Source organism: Mytilus edulis, chromosome 2 (assembly GCF_963676685.1).
Source record: "Mytilus edulis chromosome 2, xbMytEdul2.2, whole genome shotgun sequence".
In the NCBI taxonomy this organism is placed as follows: Eukaryota; Metazoa; Mollusca; class Bivalvia; order Mytilida; family Mytilidae; genus Mytilus; species Mytilus edulis.
In genome coordinates this window covers 103,664,292-103,688,645 of record NC_092345.1, presented here as the reverse complement: position 1 = coordinate 103,688,645, position 24,354 = coordinate 103,664,292, and the positions used below count along the sequence as shown (strand labels likewise).

The 24,354-nt window shown below is 31.7% G+C and overlaps 1 protein-coding gene across 3 annotated transcripts in view; it reads left to right on the top strand.

The window, feature by feature from the left end:
• Positions 1 to 14,170, top strand: part of LOC139513748 (calcitonin gene-related peptide type 1 receptor-like) — a 53,771-nt gene extending 39,601 nt beyond the window's left edge. For 2 of the 3 annotated variants that reach the window (XM_071302527.1, XM_071302526.1), the window contains exons 2-13: positions 1,875 to 1,979; positions 3,223 to 3,664; positions 4,386 to 4,477; positions 5,043 to 5,134; positions 6,276 to 6,429; positions 7,624 to 7,774; positions 8,506 to 8,566; positions 8,822 to 8,888; positions 9,341 to 9,423; positions 10,689 to 10,824; positions 11,958 to 12,041; positions 13,755 to 14,170. In XM_071302527.1, the coding sequence (XP_071158628.1) occupies positions 1,929 to 1,979; positions 3,223 to 3,664; positions 4,386 to 4,477; positions 5,043 to 5,134; positions 6,276 to 6,429; positions 7,624 to 7,774; positions 8,506 to 8,566; positions 8,822 to 8,888; positions 9,341 to 9,423; positions 10,689 to 10,824; positions 11,958 to 12,041; positions 13,755 to 14,012 (1,671 nt within the window). In that variant the 5' untranslated portion in view covers positions 1,875 to 1,928 and the 3' untranslated portion in view covers positions 14,013 to 14,170. The remainder of the gene's footprint in view (positions 1 to 1,874; positions 1,980 to 3,222; positions 3,665 to 4,385; positions 4,478 to 5,042; positions 5,135 to 6,275; positions 6,430 to 7,623; positions 7,775 to 8,505; positions 8,567 to 8,821; positions 8,889 to 9,340; positions 9,424 to 10,688; positions 10,825 to 11,957; positions 12,042 to 13,754) is intronic. The other variant, XM_071302528.1, reaches the window with a different exon arrangement.
• The last annotated feature ends 10,184 nt before the right edge of the window (positions 14,171 to 24,354 follow it).

The window sequence follows — 24,354 nt, the reverse complement described above, 5'->3', positions numbered from 1 at the left end:
AAATACTGAACTAAGAGGAAAATTCAAAACGGAAAGTCCCTCATCAAATGGCAAAATCAAAGGATAAAACACATACAACGAATGGAAAAAAACTGTCATATTCCTGACTTGGCACAGACATTTTCCAATGTAGAAAATGGTGGATTGAACCTGGTTTTTGAAGCGCTAACCTCTCACTTGTACGACAGTCGCATAAAATTTAATAATTGTATTGATAATGATGCGGGAACAAAACAAACACTCACAACAGGTAAAAATGTCACAAATGAAAAGTATTATTCGGTAGGTCACATTCGCGAAAAGGGAACGGGATAGTCACTGCGTCCATTCCCTCAGATATGAGTTATAACACGGATTTGTTTTCTCTCAATCAATTTACTACTTTTGAACAACAGTATACTACTGTTGCCTTTATTTAAACCTACAAGGCAGTACACACATCATCCTAACACTAATTCAAGGAATATCTAAAATGTTTGTAACAATGGCAGATCAGCATACATAAAATAACATCTTCTCAATCGATATATTTGGAGCTATATGAAGCTATAGGTCCTTCTATTTATTCCTCTGATCGGAGCAGGGAGTAAACTAGTTTACACCTGTCTGTCCGTCGTAAGAAGTTTTCGTCGTATATGTTTTGAGAACTATCGTAAAAATTGTCATTTGAGTGTTCTACATTTGCCGTGTTGTACGTTTTTACATTCATCAATCAATAACTTTCTATTTACCGAAATCCTTATTCATAATTATGTTCATTAGTAAATCATAACTGCTGAAATATATTAATTATAACAGTAATCACATTCATCTAAACTATGCTATGGAAAATAACACTTTTAATGTATAAACGCATTGGATATCCGCCATGGAACAGGATCTGATGACTTTTCTTGTCTTTAGATTTCGGTGTGTTGTGGCCTGCTTTTTGCCTGGTGTTTTCTTGCTGTTTGTTTATTGATTTTTTGTTACTTCTTTGCCATCGTGTTATATGTTTATAATGGATTTGTTTTCTCTCCTTGCTGAAGTCTGAGGCTCCTTTCCTTTTTTCTAACATCATGCTGCGTATTAAAAAGTTGTTCTAAGATGTTCTAAACGAATATTTATGTTCAGAACCCTTCTTATTGTTCTTTTAACAGGTTCGAACAGAGATTTTTATTTACGCAAACAAATATTATATTATCCTGCAATTTATTGGATTTTTTACATAAAAACGTTAACAGGATATTATTTTTTCAGCGACTCATTGCACTGAAAAATGCGCGTACGTTAAAAAAAAAGTAAAATCACAAAAAAACTGAACTTAGTGGAAATCAATTCGGAAAGTCCATAATCAAATGGCAAAATCAAATAACAAAACGCATCAAAAACGAATGGACAAGAACTGTCATATTCCTGTCAAAGCTTTAACAACCCTATGAAATTACAAAATTGCGCAAAATTCTTAGATAATAACTTGTTTATGCTGATGCCATTTATATACGAGTTAAACCAAGCCATTCTTTTCCTATTCTATATGGCTATATATTAAAAAAAATATATACTGCATTCTATACGGAAATAAATGTAACTTTAAAATTGTACCTATCAAATTACAGAATCGTATAACAGTTCAAGTAATATAATTTTTTGAATAAATAGCAAAACAATTGAATTATATCTGTAACTTGTACAATACTTTGTTGATTGCAGGAAACAATAAAAGTCAATTTGTTGACATTAGGATGACCAAGATATAAACGAAAAACAGGCTAAGAGTATTATGACATATATTTCTACTACATCGTGCGGTCAGTTTGGTCTCAAGTTTAAGCAAGTCAAAATGATGCATATTGAATTGATTTTAAGACAATACAACGATTTTCTTATTTCAGCTTAGAAGATGGTACATGGATTAGCTAGTGTATTTGTATATAAACCATTCGAACATGTATAAGGTTCCTGGCTGGCGATTACTAGAGATTCTGTATGCGCTTCAGGTAAGGCATTTGGTATTAAGATATTATGTCACGTACACCTACATGCATGTTACTGTAAAAGAGGGACGAAAGATACCAGAGGGACAGTCAAACTCGTACACTGAAAATAAACTGACAGCGCCATCGCTAAAAACGAAAAAGACAATCAGACAAACAATAGTACACATGACACAACATAGAAACTAAAGAATAAGCAATACGAACCCCACCAAAAACTAGGGGTGATCTCCGATTGGTAAATAAAGGCAACATTGGTATACCGATGTTCAAAACTCATAAATCGATAGAAAAAAACCAAATCTGGGTCACAAACCAAAATGGAGGGAAACTCATTAAATATAAGAGGAGAATGACGATACAACATCAAAATGTAACACACACTGAAACGAACTAAGCATTAGACAAAATCCGATGAGAATGACAAATATAACATCAAAACTAAATACATGAATTTAGGATAGAAAAGTACCGTGACACGTCTTTTAATAATGTGAATTCACACTCAAATATAAGAGGAAAAACACGACACAAAAGAAACACAACGTTAAAATGTAACACACACAGAAAGGAACTATTTTTTTTTTATGTATTACCAATAGAGGGTTGCTGCTCACAAGGAAGCTATTTTAAAAACCAAGAGTTCCAAATGGTGTAGTTGAAATCATCCCTTCGTAAATTTTACGGACGCCATCACGAGTTGGTTGACCGCTATGGAATAACCGTTTCACAGATGATATCGGATATGTTTCTTACGTCGTAACTTCAATTCCCTACCCTTTCATGAATTATGACCTATCGAATTAGACTATTTACCGGATTTGTAATAACATGAGCAAAACGACGGGTCCCACATGTGGAGCATGATCTGCTTACCCTTCCGGAGCATCTGAGGTCACCCTCAGTTTTTGGTGGGGTTCGTGTTGCTTATTCTTTAGTTTTCTATGTTATGTCATGTGTAATATTGTTTGTCTGTTTGTCTTTTTCATTTTTAGCCATGGCGTTGTCAGTTCGTTTTCGATTTGTGGGTTTAACTGTCACATATTACCAAAAGAGTAAACTGTAAATACATGTTTATCGAAAGTTAAATTATGATCAAATGTAATTAAATAAAATATCATAATATAAAAGAATACTGAAAATGTCTAAAGATTAGAATGACTAATGTTGAGAAAAAAAAATATCCAAAATATATTATAAATATTTTTTATCAACACGCATCTTTTACCTTTTTTTTCTTTTTTAGCTGATGTTCGAGTGTGCTTGTACTGTAGAAAGAACATGTAATTCTCGTATTGGAATACATAAAAAGAAAGAATTTGAATATTTTTCTTGTGCTTGGTGCTACGATTTTTTGTTCCAGACAACACACAAAACTTTAATTGCCTCGGAAGTAGTTCATTATCTGTATCATACAATAGAAAACAGGGTAATATTACCTGATATCAATAATCAGACTTACGTGAATGACATATGCTCAACTCTTGACAAGGACGAATGTCATAGATGGCAAACATGTTGCAGTGCAGCTTCTGCATGTTGCCAGAAACAATTGTCTGTTCCGTTGGGTGATTTAAATAACACATGTGATCGAACATGGGATGGATGGATATGTTGGGACGACACACATCCAGGACAGCAAGTTTACCAGTCATGCCCACTCTATCTCACATTTTCAGTGCCTTCCCGTAAGTTTACTTATGTACAGTAGACATACATAAAACTTATATGATGTATAGTTCACTGTAATTTGTCAAAGAGAAACTTATGGCACAAGGACATTCGTGTAAAATGGTTTAAATACTAGGAACTTACTTATGTAGTATTAGTTAAATAGTGTGCTAGTGACTTAATACGGTATATATGGTGAACGATAAATTCGTTACATAGTCTGCTAGTGATTTTGTGTAGATTAAGCATATAAAACCCAATTTTTAGTGAAAAAAAGAAAAATACACCATAATATTTTAGATTAAATATGAGAAGATAGCTCTAATAGTGTCATCGGACTGTTTTTCTTGCTTCATTATAAAGTAGATACATTTACTTTTTCTGATTTAATTACATTATGTTCTATTTTACAAGGTGTTACGACCTGCCTACCAAATGTTACTTGTCTTAGGTACAGAAAAAGTAGAATAATAAATATATTACCTATTAGGAAAATTATGAACAGAAAGTTCCTAATCAAATGTCAAAACCAAAAGCTCAAATAATTCTCTAAACGAATGATAACAATTGTCATATTCCTGACTTGGTACAGGCATTTTCATATCTACAACATGGTAGATGGAACCTGGTTTAGCTAGCCAAACCTCTCATTTGTACGAGTTTAAATATTTAAAAAATCAGAACGTAACGCCACGTCTATAAAACGGTACACGAGTGCATCTTGTTCTTTTTTTTTAGGTCAAGCTGTTAAGACCTGCCTATCAAACGCAACATGGGAAAGAAGAGAAGGTTTTGAATGGACCGATTATCAAACATGTCTTTATGTTGATGTAAGCGATTTACATATCATTAATTCATGAACTTTCACCTAAATGTGTCTTCATCACTTGTAGGGACATTTTGTTTTTGTTTGTCAAAAAGTAAAATAACAAAAATATTGAACTCAGGAGAAAATTCAAAATGGAATATCACGACTTAAATGACAAAATCAAAAAAACAACAAACGAATTGATAATAACTGTCATATTCTTACTTGTTACAGGCCATTTATAATGTATTAAATGTATGTGCATGTATTTATTGAGCTAAATATATATATTTTATCTGAACCATAGAACGCGTTTCTCTTCATTTTTCGTCAAAATATGACCAAGCTTGTCTTCCTTGGTATCTTATCTTGTTTAAGACTATCTTGATTCAGGTAAAGTCATATATGAGGTTTTATTTGAAAAGCTTTGGTCATATTATAGAATATTTTTATAAACGTACCGATGATTGCTGCTATGAAGCATGTTCGAATACAGAAATTACATATCAAATTATAGCTTAAATGGTTTAAAAACTGACTATAGGCATAATAAACCCGTTTATTTCATTATGTTACTGCCGTTTTAGGATCTGAAGACATCTATATATATAGGATTTGCGTGTAGTCTTGTCAGCATTGCAGCTTTATTTCCTGCCGTTGTTATTTTTATACGATATCAGTAAGTGATTTAAACGTTTGACTTAATATATTAATATTTGTTGCATGCTTTGGCTAGTCTTCTTGTAGTATTTATAACTGGAATGTGATTTCTAAAGTAATTTACCAATATTTGATCGAGTTAAATAAAATCACAATATATAAAATGTACCCAAAACCGTGTTCCCCGATAGTTTATTGCGAATTAAAAACAAACCGTGCACCCAGTTATGCACGTGGTGAATATATACCACTGTTGTCTTATGGATCATTTATTTAATGATACTTCATTAGACTTTCCTTTTCTTCACGTCTGAAGGGCTAATTAAGATACAAAATCTCCCTCAGACCGACTGAAATCAAGTTTATTAAATCGATATAAAGACATGAATAATAATAGAGCCTATTCATCGATTTAATCAGTTTACTGATATGAAGATGTCCATGCTTTTAATTTTAAAATATTATTTTAATTTAGATTTAGATTTTTGAAAAGGAAATATATATCTGCAAGCTTTATATTTTTATAAGACAATGAACAGACAAACATATAATTTGCTTATCTCTAAAAATTTTAAATCAAAATACAAAATTCTAAATTCTTTTTCTGTTTTCGATGTGTTTTACATGCATGTACAAACTACCCACAACATTGTTGTTGGTTTTTTTTTTTTTATATATATATATATATCACGAAAACATTTATTCTGATCTCAAACATGTTATCAGTTAACTTTAATCAGATGTTCAAGTTTTATTAACATCACAAGTGTGTGAAAAACAAACTAAGATGTAGACTTCATTGTAACATATTAGTTTTTCGAAAAATTCAAAGTTTTGTAAACAGGAAATTTATAAAAATACATTCATATTAAATTAGATTCTTTCTCATTTTTATATATATATCACGAAAACATTTATTCTGATCTCAAACATGTTATCAGTTAACTTTAATCAGATGTTCAAGTTTTATTAACATCACAAGTGTGTGAATAACAAACTAAGATGTAGACTTCATTGTAACATATTAGTTTTTCGAAAAATTCAAAGTTTTGTAAACAGGAAATTTATAAAAATACATTCATATTAAATTAGATTCTTTCTCATATAACTTAATACAGAAACTATACTATCGATACTGATGCTTTCACATTTCATTGTAGAGCACTCCGCAAACAACACAGAATTCGTCTACATATCAATTTCTTCCTGTCACTATTCCTCAAGGAAAGTGCCGTTGCACTGTGGGATATGTTGGTTACGTATGAACGCATAACTAACAGCGACAGCAGCAGCACGGTTCTTGCTCAGAATGGAGTAAGTGTTTATTTGTAACAATTATTTAGATAAGACAATTATAGAATGCATTTTACTTTTTACTCAGCAATATTAGTGCATACATATTAGTTCCGTAAATTATCCACATGCAAAACAGGAACGTAATGCTTTTTGAAAAAAATATTTTTACACATTATTTAGACTCCTCGTATATAAACCGAACGTGCATATATCTTATTTAACAGAATTGAAACGGTGAATGTGTCAAATAGATATTAACGCAATCAAAACGAAAAACAACCCAAGGCAACTAATTGTTCTGGAATGCATCGATAAAATCCCATACCGCATTTTGTTTTATTCATTTTTGCTGGTGCACGTGTTTAGTGCTTTCCCAAGTTAACCTGCCCTACTGTAAAATCTTTAATCACGTACGTATTTTTGAAGATATACTATATAAATACAAAACAATGTATCGTTTTTAATCAGTTTTAAGGTTAAAATGTACATTGTTTTTACCGTTCTTTTAAATGTTTTGTGCATTTTAATTTTTTATACTTTTTGTACACGTACCTTTAATTCTTAACACGATCAATAATTATTTCTAGCATTAAGGAAAATGAACAGCATTAAAAACCCAATTGTGTTGTAATATATTAATCTTTTTTGTTTTAAAGGAGTTCATACTAGATATAAAGACGTTAGAACATTTTATATATTCATTATCACAGATTTTGTTATTTTAATTTCTTCTGTTGATGAAATTTTAAAGAAAACCAATAATCAAGCGATATCAATGCTTGTTATTCTATTGAGCTGATTAAAGTCTGGTAGGTTCCATAGAGCCTTCAATTATACAAAAATAGTTCTTTGAAACATATTCAATTCATCACACTTCAAAGACGCTGTATTAGGACTGAAATAGAACTAATACATAATATGTATATATTGCAACATAACGAATAACTTACTTTATGAAAAAATTCTTCTTTTGTTTAGCTTTGTTAGTGATCCGATATCAGATTAATATTGCTAAAAATAAAAGAGTTCTTAAGAAATATAGCATTGCATTTGAAGTGCGTTCCTAGATTTACACCATGTGGTACCATCGTAGTGAAAAGTCCTGACCCCAATACTTCCCCCGCTCGCTATAACTATATAGACATACCTTGATAAACGACACAGAACATATAACTGTTAAAGAACACTTTTGTTTTTATTCTATTTGAACAGGCTGGATGTAAAATATTATCCTTTCTTAAAATATATGCTAAAGGTGCCAGTTTTACTTGGATGTTTTGTGAGGGTTATTATTTACACCGACTGATGAGTGATGCCTTCTCTCCACCTCGTTCACTTATACCTATATTTGTTGCAGGATGGGGTGAGTTATTAACGTGTCATGACAATAGTATTATATTCCTGTATCTGTCATATTAAATTTATAAACGAATTGTATATTTTTATATCAAAAAAAAATGTAGATTATATAATTCAATGTCATATGAAAAAATAAATAATAAATAATACAACCAATTTTTTCATGGAAACGGACTTACAAATTTATGTTTACATATTTCAGTTTGATTAATTTGGGGCATGTGCAATTGGATCTACCAAGTCCGTTCAAAATTAAAATTAGGATTTTAGGTATAGTTGCCAATGAGAAAACAATCCAATAGAAACCGAACAATGATGATTATGTAATGCTCATATACGCACAATAAAGATCATACATTTTTCTTTGAAAGAGACGATTCAGCATTAAAACAAGTTTTCAATGACTCGATAAGTTTCTGTTGATGAATGAAAAGAGTACAGCAACTCAATAACTCCTAAATAATTCGTCCCGACGATCTCTGTGTATTTGTTTGTTAAAAAAAGCCACAACACGTACATGTAACTTTTAATATATTTGGAGGAATAAATAATAGCAAGCTACTTGAAAACTAATTCTATATAAGCTACACATCAGAAAGAAAAGTGCAAGGAAGCTAGCTATGAACATTGTAAATTTTAGCTGCAACTATTGATTTTTTTTGTATTGAGAAATTTCCATAAACTTTATTTTATTAATGAAGTTCAAATGCTTTTCATAACCTTAATATGTTTCAGCCATTCCGTTCGTGTCAACATTAATTTATGCAGTTCTACGGATTGTGTATGCAAATGAAAGGTAGGACTTAGTTATATTAGGTTACTTTCAAAGTTTGTATTTTAATTTCTTAAATATAAACAGATTCTACAAACTATTTCAAAAATTAAAATGACTTGGAGAATGTTTATAAAAATGAGTTATATTTCTGATCTGTTATTTACCATTTTATTATACATGTACTAGTGTACTAGTATTGTCACGTTATGTTGTTTTGTAGGTTAAAAAAAACATATAAATAAAAAGACATGAAATGATATGGCATTTTTATTTTAGCTGTTGGTCAACCAGTTATGGTCATTTTGAGTGGATCTTTGATGCTCCTAATCTTGCATGCCTTCTTGTGAGTATACACAACATATAAGCTGGCAATTTTTACTTTTATTGCTCATATTTGTATGGTTGAGTTATCATTATAAACTAAACAAACTTGTATTGCTCATATTTGTTTGGTTGAGTTATCATTATAAACTAAACAAACTTGTATTGCTCATATTTGTATTGTTGAGTTATCATTATAAACTAAACAAACTTGTATTGCTCATATTTGTATGGTTGAGTTGTCATTATAAACTAAACAAACTTGTATTGCTCATATTTGTATTGTTGAGTTATCATTATAAACTAAACAAACTTTTATTGCTCATATTTGTATGGTTGAGTTGTCATTATAAACTAGACAATACAAAGTACAATGTTGTATGTAAATTTTTTCATTACAAAACTTAAATACAGAACTCTATGCTTACATCGCCCTTTGTGCATTATCGTAATCCATTCTATCTTGCCTTGTAGGTGAACCTAATATTTCTGTGCAATATATTACGTATTTTGCTGACACAGATTCAGTCTCATCCAAATGAACCGAGTCATTTCAGGTAACGTCATTGCTCCATACTAACATATTCAAAACAATCCTATTTACTAAGGGTTTATAATAACAAAAAACATTTTGCCGATATATATATATAAAAAAAATGTTCGATTATTTTCTTTGTACACAACTCTTGCAACTATTCTCATTTGAATATTTAGGTTAAAATTAACCCTTTTGAATTTGAATAGATGTATTCCGTGAGCTGTATAAATGAAGTTATTTAGATTTGCATCACCAATGTTAAAAATATGAAAATGAGAAGATGTGGTGTTGTTAATAAATAAAGGCAACAGTAGTATACCGCTGTTCGAAATTTATAAATCGAAAGAGAAAAAAACAAATCCGGGTTACAAACTAAAACTGAGGGAAACGTATTAAATATAAGAGAACTACGACACAACAGTATCACAACATTAAAATGTAACACACACAGAAACGATAATATAACAATGGCCATTTTCCTGACTTGTTACAGGGCATTATAAGAAACAATGGTGGGTTGAACCTGGTTTTTGTGGCATGCCAAACCTCCCGCTTTAATGGCAATGTTAATTATAACATTAAAATGACAACATTACATGACAGCCCTACAGTACAAATAAATGGGAGAAAATGTAGGACAGAGAAACAAACGAATAATAGTCAACAAAAGGTGCCAGGTTAAAAATTTAATATGCCAGACGCGCGCCACGTCCACACAAGACTAACAAGCGACGCTTAGATGAAAATAGTTTGAAACTTAAAACAAGTACAAAGTTGAAGATTACTGAGGACCAAATTGTCAATGAGAAAATTATATTAACCAAAAGATCAAAGTGCAAGGAAGTACACAGGAACAGTTCCACACATGCCCTTTATCAATAAGCTTATCCCATATGCATGGTAAACTTTTAAATGTCAGGGATACTGAAATGCGAAACAATGCTACTAACGGTCTGCGCGAGACAAGCCTATTTAACAGAATCGTTGAAATTCTTATAACAAAATTTTAAAATGTGTCATACCCGAGGTAATATCATAACCACACGAACAAATTATTTTCAGGCAAATGTCAGATGTTCATCCGAGCTTGGACTTTTACATTCATTATTACTGAAAATTGGTACGGATTTTGTTCTCTACCGTAGTTTTTGCTGTGATTTTTTTTAAGCAAAAATGAAATTACCGTAACAATTTCGAGTAATTTACAGTTCAAATCTTTTTGACAGATTATTAGACAAATGTACTGTGTAGATCCTTTTTAAAACATATTATCATCTATTGCAGACGGGCAGTTAAAGCGACATTTGTGTTGATTCCACTGTTCGGGGTTCAGTTATTTGTTACTATATATAGAATTCCTACATCATCCCCTGGTGGTCTGGAATACGAGAGATTTTCTATTGTAACTAATAATCTTCAGGTGAGATATTTGAATCGCCTGTATGTTAACGTATGGGATCAGTCATGCAAGTAAATGAAAGTATTATCTTTATTATAACTATTTTATTAACAATAAAAAACACACGTTCTATACTGTTTTGATATGATGCTCGAGAATTTTAAGAGAAGAATTGTTAGATCCCATCTCTGACATGGCTTACAATCGGTATTCATTGGCACTATTTGACAAATTTGTATACATCGATGGAAACTGCTACCCAAGAGTTCAAATTTATATACATAATGTGTAAATATTTATGAATCTTTCTGCAGAATATCTGCAACACATTTTTTGATGCAGTATTTCAAGGTTAACATTGGTAATCAACAGTGCTAGATTTCAAAGATCGAAAAATGTACAGACTGCGTGTAATACATGATATTCATGTAATTGAAGAAAAATACAGGAATTTTTTATGATACCTAAAATACACTTTGATTATTTTACTTTTATGCATGCATACACTGTTTGAATATTTTATTAAAATACATGACATGCATACACTGTTTGAATATTTTCTTAAAATACACGACATGCATACACTGTTTGATATATGTATACATACTCTGTTCACCCCTAGTTTTTTGGTGGGGTTCGTGTTGTTTATTCTTTAGTTTTCTATGTTGTGTCGTGTGTGCTGTTGTTTGTTTGTCTTTTTCATTTTTAGCCATGGCGTTGTCAGTTTGTTTTAGATTTAAGAGTTTGACTGTCCCTTTGGTATCTTTCGTCCCTCTTTTTCAATTATTTAGTTTATATAGTTTCGCTTTAGTCTCAGTAAAAGAGGGACGAAAGATACCAGAGGGGTAGTCAAACTCATAAATCGAAAATTAACTGACAACTGGCTAACAATGATAAAGACAAACAGACAAACAATAGTACACATGGCACAACAGAGAAAACTAAAGAATAAGCAACACGAAATGTCATTTGCTACACATATTTACGGCCACAGCGTCACCAGGGTAATCACGTCGACCAATTCTCGTCACAAGACTGATTCACACCCAATATACTACCTCAGTGGTTGATATATTTTCTGTTTTATATAAGTTTAAACCAAATATATGTGTAATACAATAGATCATATTTTTTTAAGCATATTTTTATTTCAGGGTTTCTTTGTAGCTTTAATATTTTGCTTCCTTAATAATGAGGTAAGCAGCCATATACAACTTCAAAGATGTTTTAATAAACTAGTAAGTTTTCTTTCCCTTCTTTAAACATTCTTCTTATAGCAGAATATAAACACCCATGACCAGGTCAATATGTAGTGATAACGACACGTCAAAACAAGGTGATTACGACACGTCAAAACAAGGTGATTACGAAACGTCATTTGCGAAAAATATTTACGGCCACAAGACTGATTCACGCCATAAATCTTTCCATATAATGAAATGCCAAAAAATAGACTGCAGTAAAAGGTTAAGCCCTAAAGTTAACATGACTGTAAACAATACATTGTACTGTGTGGGACAAATACCAAATCAAAAGGTACATAGCAAACCTAGAACATGCCAAACAGAACTTATTGACTTGTTGTCCATCATTTAGGCGTCGGTAATTTGCATTCTCTGCCTTCGACGATGATATTTCCATTCAAAAGAGGAAACCAGGATTTCTATGCATACTGCATGTTTTGAACCTCAACAATCACGTAATCCATTCAACTTTCGAACTGCAAGTCTTTCTAGTCAATAAAATAATGAATGAAATTAATATTTGAACAATTATTTTACAAGAACTGAAAATTTGAAATGAAAAATAGAGGCAATAATCTAGTGTCTAGCGTTTTGTGAGTAGAAGAGTTTTACTTAAATACAGATTTTTGTATAACCATAGTACAGTTCGAAATAATGTTTTTTTTTATCTGTTGTTTTTTCTTGTAAATCTGTAGTATTTTTTTTCATTTTCAAGCCGTATTCGAGTACTGCAGTTCAAACATTTGCTCTTTTCAAAAACTGCCCGGGGTTAACAAAGAATATTTGAGCTTAAAAAAGACATTCAAAGTCTTAAAACTGATGTAAAATAATTTATTTTTTTCATTTACAATAAAGATAACACAATAAGGCATATGAACCCATCATATTTAACGTAACCAATTGTTTTTTTAATGTTGGTTCTTTATACATAACACCATCACATTAAAGAAGTATGGTACACCATGCATCACGGAATTCTAATAAAATAACCACAAGAACAAAAAACAAATTTGATCAATATTATATCATGTTTGATAATATTTCTTTATGTAATACTTTTAGTATGTAAAATTTGGTATAGAAATAAAAATCAAGATGTGGTTTCATTATTAATAAGAGAATATTCATTTAAGTCCACACGACGTGGATGTAGCCACATATAGGCCACACAATGCCAAAAGCCATACCTATAGTCAGCTAAACATGAAAAAATGTGAAAAATATAAACGACAAAAAGAGCAACAAACATAAAGACATTTAAAAGTACGTATCAATCTTTAAGAGGGGCGAAAGATACAAGCGGGACATTCAAACTCATAGATCGATAATAAACACTGACAACGACATGGCTTAGTGAAGTAGCAGCAGATAAATGTAGTGTAACAGAGAAATACCGAATACTTAACTGTCACACGAGAGAACAATGGTTGATAAAAACAGCCGGGAACACCGAAAAAGATGACAGAAGAAGAAGTGATAACAACTGCATTGACTTTATCATATATTTCTGAAAGTTTTCCCGATCTATTCACATATTTTCTAGCTTGAAAAAGTTAACTATTCCAACGGCACGTCCTATCACCTTGTGACTTGCACACAATCCAACGAAGTTTCTGGTTTGATAACTGTGTGTTGTAAGATGGTGAAATTGATTATCTCCAATGCATGTAATTAAAACATAAACACAAAATGCATCTTTGGTTTCAGGTGATTTCAAATATTCGACGGTCATGGCGCCGAAGGGTACGTGATAGAGGAGCATCACATTCCAGGAGAACAGACATGACATCAGTCAATATGTCCTTGACAAGAACTGACGCAGACTTTCATTGTGTTAATAAACCTTTGTGTGACATTAAGAATGAAAACAGAGGCTGCAGTCCTGATAAAGGTGACAACATGTTTTGTCCTTATGATGAAAATTCTGTAAAATGCGTACCTAAAACAGACTTTTCAAACTTATAACAGTCCAATGTGATGTGGATCGATATTTTGTTTTCTTTTCTTTCATTGCATTTTTCATTGTCCATATTTATAATACGACGTTGAAGAAGTTAATTGTGTTCTTTGTTATATTTACTGCGAATCACTGATATGTTTATCATTAAAACTTTTTTTATTAGCGTTGCAATTTCATTTCATCGGAAATTTTGATTTTATTCAATCCCCTTCAAAGAGGTTACTGTGACTTTAAAACAGTTTTAAATATATGTTGTACAGAAATAAAACAAAGATTTAACAAAATCACAAATTTAGTTCAGTCGCTGCGTTTTCTGCATTTTCTTTCCTCGAAAAGGCTCTTACCAAACTAAAACATTTGAAAAAAGTAGATAACAGAAATACCAAACTCCAAGGAAAATTGAAATGAAAAGTCCCTTATCAAATGACAAAATCAAAAGCTCAAACACATCAAACAAATGGAAAACAATGATGTATGAACACTTAAATACCAGAGGGGCTAACAACAGCTGTTATGAAATGTAAAAAACACTATTTTATAAATTTCATTAGTCCAACAATTTTTTTAAGTCTCTATCAAGAACGGTATAACTAAGGATGATGTGGAAGCTAGAGATGACCACACACTCGGGAAAAATCAATCAACATTTGAGATCTTCGAATTAGCTCTCGCCGCGATATAGCCTTTTTGTGCTAATGCGACGTAAAGCAAACAACAATCAATCAATCAAACATGTTGGCTTTCAAATGTTACTTTACAGTCCACTATGTATAAAACCGTAAAAATGTTCGAAGAAAATCGACTAGAAGAAAAAGGAAGCTAAATTCATTTTAATTATGTTTTCAAAATGTAAAATAACAAAAATACTAAACTACGCGTAAAATTCCGTATTCAAACGGCAAAATCAAAAGCTCAAACACATCAAACGAATGAAAAACAACTATCATTTTCATGACTTGGTACAGGCGTTTTCTTATTTAGAAAATAATGGATTAATAAAGGCAAAAGTAGTATACCACTGTTCAAAAGTCATAAATCGATTGCGAGAAAACTAATCCGTGTTTCAAACTAAACCCGAGAGAAACAACAAAACAACGAAACAATAGAAACACTGAAGTGCAACCAAAACAAACGATAAGGCAAAATACATAGATACGAACTATTAAATGACATCCTCCATATTCCTGACTTGGTACAGGACAATATACGAAAAACGGTGCGTTCAACCTGGTTTTGTGGCATGCCAACCTCGACCTATATGGCAATGTTAGATATACCGCTAAAATGACAACATAACATGACAGGAATACAGTTACTGTAAAAACAAATGCAAAAACACTCCGGACAGAGAAATACATAAATAAATGATATAATAGTATATTTCGACATGTTAACCACAAAATAACAACAAATACCTAAAATTAATTAAGAACAGAACAGCATAAAAGAAATACGAACTGTAGTCATACAAATGTATCAACGCCACAAAGAGTGACGTCATAGGTAAATTTTAAACAATTGGATTTGAATTGAAATTTGGTTTAATTTGATTTTATGTTATTTTGTGTATTTTATAATCTGGTTTTATAGCTAGTAAAATCTCTAACTTGTATGACAGTCGCATGCAATTCCATTATATTGACAATGATATGTGGAGAGAACAAACATATTTCTAATAGGTAAAACTGTCAAAAATAAAGGTACAGCAATATACAGACACAGAAAGATGAAACCTTATCTAATTCACAAAATATGCTCAATTAATTTAAAATAATTAATATATTAATATATCATATCAGTACCACAGCACTGACTACTGGGAAAATGTTACAATCAACCCATTAATAGTAAATGAAAATGTATACTCATGAATTATATAAGACCTAAAATGACTGTTGCTTTGGTCTATCAAATTAGTACGAAGGGCAGAGAGTGAGTTCTTCAGGAAATTATTAAAATGAAACATAGACTTTAATTGTTCGGAGTCAGTATATGCAATAGTCTCATAGCCTGCTAGAAATAACTAGAAAGGAGAATTTTGTCAATAATTCAAAGGAAGTTAAAGAATAATTCAAACTATGTGATCGGATTGCTAAGTTTATATTTTTTAACCCAAAAATAATTTTGCGCAAATTAGTCTGGTTATTGTACACAGAGCACTGAATAAAGGTTAATATAACATGTTTAGTTCAAATGATATAGAGAATTAAAAGTACGGATAAGAAATTGAACTCATCTATAAGTACTACAAGTAATGTAATTGAATGATGACATTTCCCAGTATAGAAAAGTACGTACAAGTCGGGATAATTTGAAGACACGGGATTGATTATCTAATATTATACCTGTTTCTGTTTAAATGATTTTTATCTATTTGAAACCTTCATACCTTCATTATGATTTCTAGGGATAAGATATTCCTTAGTTCAGCTAGTTTGCATGATCGTTATTCTCGCTAAATAGTTAATCAGGTAATCAAAGGTACCAGGATTATAATTTAATACGCCAGACGTGCTGAGGAACAGACTACTTATAGAGTACGAGCCTATTTATTAAAATGCCGTTTTTTAAACATTAAATGGTATTCATTTCACTGAAACGTTATTGTTCGAAGTTTCGATGGTATACATGCCCAGATTACAATGTATGAATAAATCTTATATCAGGATATAAATATATATGTATAAGTAGTTTCTAACAATTTCATTTTTTACATTTGAAAATGCCTCAACCAAGTCAGGAATATGCCAGTTGTTGTCCATTCGTTTGAAGTGTTTTATCATTTGATTTTGCAATTAGATTAGGGACTTTCCGTTTCGAATTTTCCTCGGAGTTCAGTATTTGTGTGATTTTACTTTTTTCTACTTTTATATTTATCCCCGTGCATTGCTACGTCACAATTTTCATTGAAAACGCAGGCATAGTACGAATTCATATCATGTACGAAAATATGACCTGAACAAAACATTGAATGCATAAAAAAATCAGGAGAGACTAATCAACATAACAATCAGAATATAAAACCAGAATGAGAACGGGTGTATCGACATAACAATCAGAATATAAAACCAGAATGAGAACAGGTGTATCGACATAACAATCAGAATATAAAACCAGAATGAGAACGGGTGTATCGACATAACAATCAGAATATAAAACCAGAATGAGAACAGGTGTATCGACATAACAATCAGAATATAAAACCAGAATGAGAACGGGTGTATCGACATAACAATCAGAATATAAAACCAGAATGAGAACAGGTGTATCGACAAGTTAAGTGTAACGGGTGTATCGACAAGTTAAGTGTCCTCTCATATGCATGCATTACCTGCCGCGTGAATTCACACTCAGTCAAAATATCACAATTAGGCATACAACACAATCGGTTAACTTACATATTAGACTACTCGTTATAGGGTTGAGACAGAACAACATCGTATGGGTCTACCAATTGGTGATGGTGACCTTTAAAGTTAGGTAGTGTCAATATCAATCATTACATCCCAGCTCCTTTGTTCTAACAGGGGTGATCTGAGCCCAGATCACCCCTACCAGATCACCCCAGTTTGAGTTTCTTTGTTATGCATGCTTTCCTTTGTTCTGTAACATTTTGGCGGGAATGTCAAATCCACTATAAAACTTATAATTGATTATACGGAAAAGACTATCTATCAAAATTCACGTAGAAAAAATCCACAGTATATGCAGGGATTCGAACTCAAGACCTTTATCATATCAAGCCACGACACATACAACTACACCAGGACGACTGGAAACGAACTAACAGTAATTTAACATACTTAAAGGAAACAAGATCTTTTTATAAGTGGGGCGAGTTGGCAGACCTTTATTCAGTGTGGTTTAAACCTTTTTCGTTAATACGTGAGTTGTCAGACTAATTGTTCAATTTGAATTTACACTTTTTCAAAAGTGGGAAGAGTCGGTAAACAAGAGTGGGTCGATTGTTTTTATAAAGTGGCGATATAGTGTGGGCCGATTGCGTGTGGGGCGAGTTGACATTGTTTGATATCTACTCATTGTGTTCGGGGGTCATAAGGGGTATACATCATATAGTAATATATAAAGTATATTATAATGGTTGCTTGGCGTTCTAAACTCGATTTTATGAATTGTAGACGGATTTTCGTCTAATCTAAAACAGCTGGGATGTAAAATAGTTATCCCATTCGGACTTGGTGTGTCAGTGTTAGATCACCCTCTGGCCTCCGGCCATCGGGGTGATCTTACACTGACACACCGCGTCCTTGTGGGATAACTATTAATTCTTCCTCATAACTCTTTTGGAAACATTTTTGTAAGATGCACTCTCCTGTTTGAAAATTTTCATATACTGTAAACATACACAAACGATACCTATCAACTAAGAAAACTAGTTGAAAAAGCAACTCATAGGGAATACATATCTTGTTATCTGATGGGAAACTCATTTTCCTAAGAGAATCAAAAACAAGCAAATGTGATATGATTGACGATGACAAAACTATCAACCAGAGTTCAAATGAGGTGGATGCAACCAACTTTTACGACTTATAAAGAACTATAGGAAACCGTACGGCCTTCAACAGGGAGACAAAATCATACCGCATTGTCGGACAAGAAAAGACCTAATATGCAAAATGTGAAATAGTGAAAATGAGAAAAACTAACGACATGATTTATAATAAAACAAGGTCTGGACTTGGGACAGACAAATGACGAAAGTAGAGTGACAGTTCAATATAAGAACAAACTATATTAATCAGCAGTCATTGGCTTAAACCAAAAGATCGGTACAAGACTCAAAACAACTAACATAAAAGCAATAGCATCAATAACTAAAAAGTGTACTCGCAGTAACTGAAAGATAGCCCAAATCAAATTACAACTTATAAATAAATACACCATGCTCTCCAAGACTAACGTATCAATTATTACACATCTAAAAAAATAGCGTTTAGAAACTTGAGGACTACAGGGATTGGATTTACAGCTAATAAATCTAGGTTTCTGTGTGGTTTAGTGAAAATCATCTCCTCAAACTCAATTAGAACACATTTGACCGTTGCATAGTATTTTTGTCTAAGCCAGCGAAAATTATGTCTATAGTTGGTAGCCACAAACGCATCAAAAGCGACGTATTACTTGATTTATACATGTCATCATCATTGTTTTCAGTCGGTACCAGTATTTTATATTTTTTACTCAGAAGAACGACTTATAACAAAATGTCACAGTCAGTATTGTAATTCACATTCTGTTAATAAAGATTAAGTTTAAACAAAAGCAAAGTACTTCTGGATTATAAAGTGACATATAATTTTTGTTTATGACCTAATGTCAATCTTTCACATAAAGAAGACGACGTGTACCTTAGTCAAACAATTAGTTAACATTTATTATTGAACTGAATGATATACATTTTTTTGACTGACGGAAGCACACAACTTATTATGTCAACATCCTTAAACAATTGCAGAGGTTTCACAGTTGGGTTCTAAAAACAGCCTTCGAAATAAATAATCTTAATACATCAGAATCAAAGACAAAGACTGGACTTAATAGAGGAAAAGATAAATTTCATCACATGCACTTTGTGATATTAATTGTTTTCCCCGTGCACCGTGATAATCTGTTTAATGATTTATATCTATGTTAATTATAACCTGCAGTTAGAGTATCGACACATCGCTTTGTCATCTAATTGCCTAAAGTACATCCAATTGATTGAAATATGTCTTCTGTAAGACTGTAATTATTTAACTGACTCTTAAAGCAAAAATGTTCTTTCAGAAAGTAGCATGTCACTTGAAAAAAGCAAATTATGTATTTATATATTGCACATGAAGTTCGTACCGTGCATTTTGTTTGAACATATTAATATTTGAAAGAGTAACATCAAGATGAAAAGCTAAATATTGACTGACGTACATGCAGTAATTAATTTCAAAGTAAGATGTACTCTTTCAAGTTTTATTGTTAAATATTACAGTGTTTTGGATATTAATGTTCTTAGGCTTTGTTTTTGATTTAGCATTTCAACTGTTGTGATTAGAGCGTCACTTTTGAGTCGTATGTATACGAAACGCGCGTCTCGCTACCCAAATCATAAGCCTGGTATCTTTGGTGTTCAATCGTAGTAACAACATTATACAAGCATATTGGTCAAAATGTGCATGAAGTTAGCTTTCATCACTCATTACAGCTTAAAATTGATCATCCGAACATTCAAAGAAAGATTTTGACTTGGGATCTGTATCTTCTTGGGTAAATTCTTCGGTATTCAGATGTATAATCCATCTTGAAAATGAATTGTTAAGTATTGATAAAAAACGGATTGGTATATTACTGATCGTATACCTTGTTCAAAGTTGGGCGTTGCCAAGAAGTTTATTTATTTTCTACTCAAGAGTTTAAATGTCTGTTTAGGGAAAACGGTACTTAAGATGGGTTTGATTGCCATTGTCTTTTTTTTGTTCTCCTTTCTTTTTTTAGCTATGCCATAGCATAGTAAGTATCAATGTCTGTAATATAACCAAAAGGATGATAAGTTAAGATTGACGGAAACGGAATCTGTGTCATATATTTGTTAGGAAGTCTAGATATTATAACGATCAAAGAACATGTAAGAACATAGTTTGTCGTGAACATCTCAATACGTACATGTGACACACTGTTACATAACTTGTTTTAGTGAAGGATGGAGGTTGTTACATGTTTAAACGTTCAAATCTGCTTCGATTGATTGCATCAGACCTAATTAGTTAGAAGACTGTTGTTCAGCGGTTTTTGTTTGTTGATATAGTCCCTACGTTTTTCTCTTTTTCTCAATTTTTAAATAAATGAGACTGTTGGTTCTCCTGTATGAATTATTTTACGCTAGTTATGTTGGGACTATTTATAGCTTGTTGTTCGTTATGAACAACAGTATATTATTTTTAACTTTTTACTCATTGATACATGATCGAGAGTTGCCTCATTAATACTCATACCACACCTTCCTATGTCTATGGTTAACTTTCTGACGAAATAAGTCGCAATATATAGTCGTTGTACTGAATGATAATTATATGCCTTAATTTGCTTGTGTACATTATGTTCATGTGACATCTGTTGGCCATATGTACTGGATTTTTTCACGATTATGTTGCCTTGGAATATAAAAATTAACCCTGTTGTACTCAACAATTTGATTTGTTGTTGATTTTCTAACCGTAAAACATATATTAACAATGGAGTTTACATTATTTGAAGTCTTCAAGTCTTAAACCATTTTATATAGGAATCTTAAAATTAAACCTTTACTATACAACCACAGCTAAATCTCCATTCCTTGCATTCTATGGCTTTTATCGCAGGCGAGACAAAACATATGGTGTTCAATCAGCTTCCGTTTTGTTTGCTTAATTGAATCGAAATTTATCTTGTACGTTTGATATAAAAGAATGTGTTTATCATACAAAACAAGACTTTAGCATTATTATTTTATTATATGATTTTACTTATCGCTAAAACGTTTAGTATATATGTTGTCGATAACATTTTGTGATAATTTAAACATTTCAATCATCTAAAAACAGCTTATCATGTCTTTTTAATGATACGCTAACATCGCTTTTGTAATCTTCTGCTGTTATGTAAACAAATTATCATCTTTGATACTGCAGCATGCTGTTCAAAGAAAACAAATTATAGAGCGTAATCTGTCTGCAAACAAATTTGATATGTTATAGTAATTTACAATCACCGTGTTGATCTGCTTCTTTCAACATATGTATACAAACCGACAAAGTGTTTATAGATACTGAATGATACATTCCAACAACTTAGTCCAAAGCAAGGAGTTAATACATAAATGCGAATATTAGCAGGGTAAAAAATAAAGAATTCAAAACAACATTTAAAGCGAAAAGCTAGACTTTGTCAAGAATATACATCATGTTAATCAATAAAAAGACACGAACTGTGCAATTAAAGCAGATAGTAAAAAATCTATTAACATTCTAGGAGATGCAATACAGCTACATGTCGATGTAGTGACAGTCAAATTGCAAGTGTGTGATCTTCAAACAGCAAGCTGTATAGGGCCCCAAAATATATACTAGTGTAAAACCATTCAAACGGGAAAACCAACGGTCTTATCTATGTTAAAAAAAAACGAGTAACACTCATGAACCACATCAACAACCGACAACTATTGAATATCAGATTCCTGAATAAGACAGGTGCAAATAATAGCATATTCATTTAAAATGGATCATCAATATTATCAATTGAAATCTAGTAATTTGTACTGTTACCATCCTTCCTAGTTAAACAAAATGTTCATTCGTTTAATGCAAGTTAAATTCAATTTGTTGATAACTTATTCTCAAGTCGAATCCCTTAGTAAGCTATTTTTCAAAGGCTGACAAGTTGCGCTTAATTACAGGCAGTAGCTTAAATAAATGAATTTACGATTCCAATGTCCAATATATCTTTTTAAATGTGTTCAGACAATTACGGTAAAATACATTGCTTTCTTTTAAACATTAGGTTCTTTCCTTGCCTATAACACTAATGAAATTTAACTCGATTTAGTTTATTTTAGATGGCATTGGTACACATAAATCAGACAACAGACGTTTTGAACTTCTGATATTTAAACGTCAGAATCTAATCTGAATACCAATCGGTAATACATTTAACAGTTTTACTATGGTGACCCCTCCCCCTCAAAACAACAAAACGCTAAAAACATATATACTTTCAAATTGTTGATACAGATCGATATAGAATAATGTATATATGTGAAGACGCTATGACATTTTCAGCTTTGGTGTCCTTTTCTGAATGCAGGCCAAATGGTTCGTCTATAAAAGAGTGGCGAAAGATACCAAAAGGACATTCAATCTCGTGGATCAAAAAAAAAACTGACAAAGCCATGGCCAGAAAAGAAAAATACAAACAGACAAATAATAGTACAATCAACACAACATAGAGAAAACGATGAATACAGTAAGCCTTCTAATTCTAATACTATTTCGTTCTGACTTCCAGAAATCATGATTTATACAGTAAGCCTACTAATTCTAATACTATTTCGTTCTGACATCCAGAAATCATGATTTATACAGTAAGCCTACTAATTCTAATACTATTTCGTTCTGACTTCCAGAAATCATGATTTATACAGTAAGCCTACTAATTCTAATACTATTTCGTTCTGACTTCCAAAAATCATGATTTCTTCGATCTTTTACATGTTCTTATCACAAATAAGTGACTTTCCCAAATATATTTTGTCTATATGAAAGATGTATGAATTTGTTTGTGAATTTCTTAATTCAAAGAACCTTATTTATTGAATCCTCTGTGATTGATTTAAGCTATGTACCATATATTTAACAGTCAATAAACTGAATGTATTCACCGACAGACGAGATATTGATAATTCACTTTCGATTCGTAATGCCAAAGTTCATGTAATATATAAAAAAATATATTATGTAAGAACAATAATGATTGATATTACATGTCGATTGGAACTCTAGATTGAACAGAAGTCATGTGTCGATATGTTATCCATACGATCGTTACGTAAGATTCACACGTTATGGTATCTCAACTACAGAAATAGCCAATGCCGTCCAAAGATGGGTCGGTTAATTTTAACAATCACTTATTATTATCCAAATACAACACCAAACACAATTGACTGTAAAATTATAAATATTATAACCGGATATTAATTTTCAGCTTTTGAAAATTCAGACAGTTGAAACGAAGATAGTGGGTGTGTGGTGTGTTGTGTTCAAAAGAAGAAAAAACCCGAACTGAAATAAAATCATGTCATGAATTAATTTAATTACACATTAAAAAACTACACTTTAATTTTAATTGTATTGTATTTTTGGTGTGAAACGTCTTTTCTGATGTTTTAAATAAATACTCCCCCTAATTTGACAAATTTCCTGAAATTTCTATTATTTATAACGTAATGAGATTTTCCAAATTATGGCACAATGTTGTTAGTATCTCAAAGAACACACGTGAAATTGTGAATATTTAAAGTACTAAAGTAATAAACTTTAGACGATGCGTTAAGGTCTAGTTAATAAACTACTGCAATTTCTAGCCGTAATGTTTATCTACTGATCAAAGAGGCCATTTCATGTTGGAAATTTTAATACAGCTGCAATTGAGAAGTATTAGTTTAATGATGAATGCGTTCAATATAGATTGGATAAACAGTAAAGGTTTAATGAGAAAAACGATTCTCTTGTCTTGTCTTTCTCGGGTTTTTTCCCTCTTGAAACGAATATTTTAACGAAGCGTCTAGAACTCACAAGACGATATGATGGATAG